Source organism: Nematolebias whitei, chromosome 20 (genome assembly GCF_014905685.2).
Source record: "Nematolebias whitei isolate Nwh7 chromosome 20, NemWhi1, whole genome shotgun sequence".
In the NCBI taxonomy this organism is placed as follows: Eukaryota; Metazoa; Chordata; class Actinopteri; order Cyprinodontiformes; family Rivulidae; genus Nematolebias; species Nematolebias whitei.
Window position 1 is genome coordinate 40844701 of NC_056517.1, and position 7428 is coordinate 40852128.

Here is a 7428-nt window from a genome sequence, read left to right on the forward strand (position 1 = left end):
TCTCTGGAGCAGGTAATGTGCAGCATGAAGCCATCTGGTTCCCCCTTTGATGTGGTCCCCCCTCGACTACTAAAGGAAGTTTTTCCTACCCTGGGTCCTTTTATCCTCACTATTCTGAATAGCAGTTTATCCTCAGGTGTGGTGCCAAAGACTTTTAAACATGCTGCTGTCCAGCCCCTCCTGAAAAAACCTAACCTTGACCCCTCAGTCATGTCCAACTTCCGGCCTGTCTCCAGACTCCCATTCACCTCTAAACTACTGGAAAAAATTGTGGAGTCTCAGTTGAAACAGTTTTTGGGGGATCACGCTATCCTTGAGTTATTCCAATCTGGCTTCAAATCTCTCCATAGCACTGAAACTGCTCTACTGAAGGTTTTTAATGACATTTTCATATCCACAGACGCAGGTGATTCTGTGCTGCTTGTCCTATTGGACCTTACATCTGCTTTTGACACCATTGACCACAATATCCTCATTTCTAGACTGGAGCAGTGGGTGGGCATCACAGGGTCAGCCCTTAAATGGTTTGGGTCCTACCTCTCTGACAGAACCTTCTGTGTCAATATCAAAGATTTTAGTTCGGCATCGACTGCACTCCAGTGGGGGGTACCGCAGAAGTCCATCCTCGGCCCCCTTCTCTTTTCTTTATACCTGCTGCCACTAGGTGCTATCTTCCGCAAACACGACATACCCTTTCATTTCTATGCCGATGATTGCCAAATTTACTTCCCCCTGTGGCACAGAGGCACACGCTCTATTCAGCCTCTTCTTGACTGCCTGGCTGACATCCGGGACTGGATGGCTTTAAACTTCTTAAGCTTCAATGAGAAGAAGTCTGAAGTCATGCTGTTCCATCCCAGTGGCTCACTCATGAACTATGACATTGACCTATTCTCTCTAGCCCCGCTAGAGAAACAAAAGGTGACTAATCTGGGGGTGATAATGGACCCGTCCTTAAAACTCAACAGTCACGTAAACATGATGGTCAAATCCTGTTTTTTTCAGCTGAGACGGCTGTCTAAGCTGAAGCCTATACTCAACAAAAAGAACCTCGAGACAGTGATCCACGCCTTCATAGCATCTAGGCTTGATTACTGCAATTCACTTCTGTTTGGAATCAGTCAGTCCTCCATTGCTCGTCTACAACTGGTCCAAAATGCTGCAGCCCGATTTTTAACTGGTACAGGCTATAGAGAGCACATCACGCCAGTTTTGGCCTCCCTGCACTGGCTACCCATTCACCTTCGGATCCATTTCAAAATTCTCATGTATGTTTTTAAATCACTGAACAGTTCCGCCCCATCCTATCTCACTGATCTTCTGCAGCCATATGTCCCACCGCGCTCTCTGAGGTCAGCAGACCAGATGCTTCTCTCAGTCCCAGAAACCCGTCGTAAGCTCAGAGGTGACAGGGCTTTCTCTGTTGCAGGTCCACGACTGTGGAATGAGTTGCCACTGAGTGTCCGGCAGGCTCCCACACTCTCAGTCTTTAAGTCTCGCTTGAAGACCCACTTCTATTCGCTTGCCTTTAACACGGTGTGATTTGTTTTGGTCCGGTCTGTTCTCTACTCTGTTGGCCATTTTAGTTAGCTTCTGCTGCTATTTGTATCTGTATTTCTATTTTATGTTTTCCTGTCCGCTGTGCATGTTTGTGTTCTTTTGTACAGCACTTTGGTTGGCCTTGTTGCTGTTTTAAGTGCTATATAAATAAATTGGTATGGTATGGTATGGTATCATGTGTGTCCGTTGTGTACAATAATAGTTTTCACATCAACGATTTTCCAGCATCACCTCTGTCGCCAAAGGACCAGGAAACATATAAACGTGCGTACACCGGTAACCATAGAAGCGTGCATACACCAGCATACACCAGCTATGAAGTTATTGCTGGCTGCACATGTTTCATTCTAGATACATCTGTTGCATTTAAAAGGGCGTACGCCACATATTTGTAAATTCAGTCTGTGCATGAGGCCCCAGGTGAGCTCAAGGTACAGTTCTTCATTAATTGATTTTTTTTGTTTTGGTGTCTCAGGTGTTCCTTGGAACTTCTTATTTAATGTAAAGTTTTACCCTCCTGACCCCTCCCAGCTTACTGAGGATATAAGCAGGTAGGGTCACACACCTGTCAATCAAAGGTCAGCCTTCAGTTTTCACCCATTGAATGATAAATGTATATATAGCTCATGTCTATCTAATCAAGATATTCAAAGCTCTTCACAACCCATTCTGTGCTTTCTTTACCTCCACACACATTCATACAGCACTCTACTACATCTCTCCAAAGATAATCTGAATCTTTAGAGACTAATCTGAGCTTTATCACATTCATATGCTGATGGTACACACATCAGAGGCAATGGGGGGGTTCAGTGGCTTGCTCAGGGACATTTAAACACGTTGGTGGAATCAAACCCACAACTCTCCCATTGGAGGACAACAGCTCTAACCACTCAGTCTCAGCTGCCCCACGTGTCCCGTCAGGCAGGTGATGTATTCTTTTTTTGTCTCTCTGCAGGTATTTCCTGTGTCTTCAGCTCAGACAGGATATCGTTTCCGGACGTCTTCCTTGTTCATTTTCTACTCACACTGTCCTTGGGTCTTACACTGTTCAATCAGAGCTTGGAGACTATGATCCAGGTACTGAAATTTCACCTTATACATACCATATTTTTTGGCCTATAAGTCATGTTGTTTTTTTTGCATAATTTACATGCCCTGTGACTTGTAGGCCGAAGCAACATATTTATGGATTTTTTCCTATAATGGCAAATTCAAAAAAGTTCAAGACAAAAACAACTGGACCTTATTTATTATACTTTAGTTTTTACTTTATTGTTTTTGTCTTGAACTTTTTTGAATTTACCATGTCCTGGATGACTGAGACCCCTCCCTGAGCTGCCACCATACCATGGTGGAGGGGTTTGAGTGTCCCAATGATCCTAGGAGCTATGCTGTCAGGGGCTTCATGCCCCTAGTAGGGTCACCCAAGGCAGACAGGTCCTAGGTGAGGGACCAGACAAAGTGCAGCCCAAAGACCCCTTATGATGAGTACAATCTATGGAATCAATGTTCCCTCACCCGTGGGTCATTGGGGCCCCACTCTGGAGCCAGGCCTGGAGATGGGGCACGCTGGCAAGCGCCTGGTGGCCGGGTTTTTACCCATAGAGCCTGGCCGGGCACAGCCTGAAGAGGTGACATGGGTCCCCCTTCCCATGGCCTCACCACCTGTGGGAGGGGCTAAAGGGGTCGGGTGCAATGTGGGATGGGTGGTGGCTGAGGGTGGGGACCCTGGCGGTCTGATCCTCGGCTATAGAAGCTGGCTATTGGGACTTGGAATGTCACCTCTCTGGTAGGGAAGGAGCCTGAGCTGGTGTGTGAGGTTGAGAGATTCCAGCTAGAAATAGTCGGACTCACTTCAATACATGGTTCTGGCTCTGGAACCAGTTTCCTTGAGAGGGGTTGGACACTCTTCCACTGGAATTGCCCCTGGAGAGAGGCGTCAAGCAGGAGTAGGCATACTTGTTGCCCCCCATCTTGGTGCCTGTACGTTGGGATTCACCCTGGTGAACGAGAGAGTAGCCTCCCTCGACTTACGTGTGGGGGGACGTGTTCTGACTGTCGTTTGTGCTTATGCGCCAAACAGCAGCTCAGATTACCCACCCTTTTTGGAGTCCTTGGAGGGGGTCCTGGAGAGTGTGTCTCCTGGGTACTCCCTTGTTCTACTGGGGGACTTCAACGCTCACATGGGCAATGACAGTGAGACCTGGAGGGGTGTGGTTGAGAGGAATGGCCCCCCGATCTGAACCCGAGTGGTGGTCTATTATTGGACTTTTGTGCTCATCATGGATTGTTCATCACGAACATCATGTTCAAGCATAAGGGTGTCCATATGTGCTCTTGACGCCAGGACACCCTAGGCCACAGTTCAATGATTGACTTTGTTGTCATCTCATCTGATCTGCGGTCGCATGTCTTGGACACTCGGGTGAAGAGCGGAGCTGTCCACTGACCACTACCTGGCAGTGAGTTGGCTCTGATTGTGGGGGAGGATGCTGGTCAGACATGGCAGACTCAAACGTATTGTGAGGGTCTGCTGGGAACGTCTGGCAGAGTCTCCCATGAGATGGAGATTTAACTCCCACCTTCGAGAGAGCTTCAAACACATTCCGGGGAGGCGGGGGGACATTGAGTCTGAGTGGGCCATGTTCCGCGCCTCTATTGGCTGGTGATGTTGCACGTTCGTGGTGAGACGTATTGTGTCACTTTCTGTTTGTCTGTTGGTAGCTCGAGTGAATTGTTTGCTTGAGTCGTCTCTGTTTTCTGGATTTATCTATCTTTTGCACAGTTTTTCATTCTAGTTCACAAACGCTTAGTACAGTTGTTTTTCTACTGTTAGATAGTGCTTAAATCGCCTTTTATCTTTCAACACTTCTCGGTTTTTATTGGTGTATTTGGCTCTGCTAGCTCTTGCTGCATTAGCTTAGCATGGCTGCTGCTTCTCTCCCGTCTTCTTCTGTTCTCACTTGCTCTGTGTGTCAGATGTTTAGCTACTCCTCTGCCTCCTTTAGTGATAATGATACATGTAACAAATGTAGTCTTATGGTAGCTTTGGAGGAGAGGCTGTCTGAACTGGAAGCTCGGCTCTGCGCTGTAGATAAACCAGTAGCTAGCCAGGTCCCCTTAGACAGCGTGGAACCACAGAGACTAGCTCCCGTTAGCAGTCCTCCAGCAGACCCCAAGCAGCTGGGATCCTAGGCCCGCCGGGTGATGGTCCGGAGCAAGCGTAGTGCTAAGTCTAAGCCCCCAGTTCACCACCGACCCGTTCACATTTCTAATCGATTTTCTTCGCTCAGTGACACACCCGCTGAGTAGCAGACCCTGGTTATTGGCAGCTCCTTAGTCCGAAACGTGGCTTTAGGGACTCCAGCAGCCATAGTTAAATGCATTCCGGGGGCCAGAGCGGGCGACATAGAATCTTATCTGAAACTGCTGACTAAGGCTAAGGCTATAAGATTGTTAGTCACGTCAGCGGTAATGACACCCGGTTACGCCAATCGGAGGTCACTAAAATTAATGTTGCTTCGGTGTGTGACTTTGCTAAAACCATGTCGGACTCCGTAGTTTTCTTTGGCCCCCTCCCCAACCTGACCAGCGATGACACGTTTAGCCGTATGTCGTTGTTTAACCGCTGGGTGTCCAGGTGGTGTTCTGACAACGACGTGGGCTGCATAGATAACTGGAGTTATTTTTGGGGAAAACCTGGTCTGATCCGGAGAGATGGCATCCATCCCACTTTGGACGAAGCCGCTCTTCTTTCTAGAAATATGGCTGATCTTGTTTATCCCCCAAATTATTGACAACCCAGGATCCAGTCCAGGAAGCAGAGTTGTAGTCCTCCACACCTCTCTGCTGCTTCTCCTCTGTTACCCACCCACACCCCCATTGAAACGGTGTCAACTCGACCACGGCTCAAATGAAACAAACCAAAAATCAGCTATGAAAATATAAACCATAAAAATCTGATTAAAATAAACAGTTACTTTACCAGATCAAAATCATAAAATCATTAAATGTGGATTATTGAACATCAGATCTCTTTCCTCTAAACCCCTGTTAGTTAATGAACTGATAACTGATCATCATATTAATTTATTCTGTCTGACAGAAACTTGGCTACAACAGGAGGATTTTGTTGGTATAAATGAATCCACTCCTGTTACTTATTTAAATTTTCATGTTCCTAGAATGAACAGCACGGTGGCGCAACTGGTAGAGCTGCAATCTCTCAGCGAGCAGGTTCCTGGTTCAAACTCCGGTCCTGGGGCCTTTCTAGGTGGAGTTTGCTTGTTCTCTCCGTGCATGCATGAGTTTTCTCCGGGTACTCCGGTTTCCTCCCACAGACCAAAAACATGCATGTTAGGCTGATTGGTAACACTAAATTGTCCCTAGGTGTGAGTGAGAGAGTGAATGGTTGTTTGTCTCTATGTGGCCCTGTGATGGACTTGCGACCTGTCCAGGGTTTACTCCGCCCCTCAAACAGTAATTGCTGGACACGGGCACCGGCGACCCCCGTGACCCCAAATGGATGAAGCGGGTAAAAGATAATGGTTGGATGTTTCTAGAACAACTGGCCGAGGTGGAGGAATAGCTTCTATTTTTCAGTCAGGATTATTGATTAATGCCAAACTAGTTATTAGTTATGATTCTTTTGAATCGCTGTCCCTCAGTCTTTCTCATCCAAAATGAAAATCAGAAAAGCCACTTTTATTAGTCGTTATATATCGTCCACCAGGCGCTTACTCTCAGTTTTTGTCTGAATTCTCAGAATTCTTAACTGACTTACTATTAAATACTGATAAAGTCATAATGATGGGTGATTTCAATATTCATGTAGATGTTGAAAGTGATTGCTTAAGCATAGCCTTTAATAATTTAATAGACTCGTTTGGTTTTACCCAAAACGTCCGCACATCTACTCATTCTTATCATCACACTCTTGATTTAGTTCTGACCTATGGTATAGAGATTAAGGACTTTGTAATAGTTCCTCAAAATCCTATTCTGTCCGACCATTTTTTAATAACCTTTGAGTTTTCATTAAATGACTACACAGTCACTGAGAGTAAATTTCGTCTTAGCAGGTGCTTATCAGAAAATGCTGTAACCAAATTGAAACAATCTCTTCCATCAATGTTTCCTCTGTCTTGCAGAGTAATGCATCAGAGAACAGAGACTTAGATCATCTAGTTGATCATCTTACAACTTCAATGCAAACTTCACTTGATAAAATTGCTCCACTGAAAAAGAAAGTAATCAATCAAAGGAAACTGGCTCCTTGGTTCAATTCTGAGTTACGTACTTTAAAGCAGGGCTCTAGAAACCAGGAGAGAAAATGGCGCTCTACTAATGTTGAAGAATTTTATTTAACTTGGAAAGATAGTCTGCTAACATATAAAAAAGCTCTCCGTAAAGCTAGAACTTTATATTACTCATCTTTAATAGAGGAGAATAAAAATAACCCTAGGTTTCTGTTTTGTACTATTGCTAGACTAATTAAAAGTCCCATTTCTGTTGAACCATGTATCCCTACAACTATAAGTAGTGATGACTTCATGAGATTCTTTATAAATAAAATTATTTCAATTAGAGAGAAAATTCAAACCACCCTTCCTTCTACTATCTCTAGTCCCCTGTCAAATGAGGCAATTTTAAAAATGTCACTAGAGCCTGATTTGTGTTTGAACAGTTTTGTCCTGTTGTGCTCTCTGAATTGTAAAAAATAATAACCTCAACCAAACCATCCACATGTCTAAAGTGTGTAAAACATTTACAAAGCCTATTTTTATTTTACAGAAAAGAGCTGTAAGAATTATCACTAGAAAGCATTACAGTCACCCATCAAGCACATTATTTTATCAACTAAAG

General features: G+C 45.0%; 1 protein-coding gene across 1 annotated transcript in view; it reads left to right on the forward strand.

Moving 5' to 3' along the window:
- The window catches only part of LOC119426476 (protein 4.1-like), a 129062-nt gene that overhangs the window by 21643 nt on the left and 99991 nt on the right, over nt 1-7428 (forward strand). Inside the window, exons 4-5 of the mRNA XM_037694037.1 lie at nt 2036-2111; nt 2519-2640. Of these exons, the coding sequence (XP_037549965.1) occupies nt 2036-2111; nt 2519-2640 (198 nt within the window). The remainder of the gene's footprint in view (nt 1-2035; nt 2112-2518; nt 2641-7428) is intronic.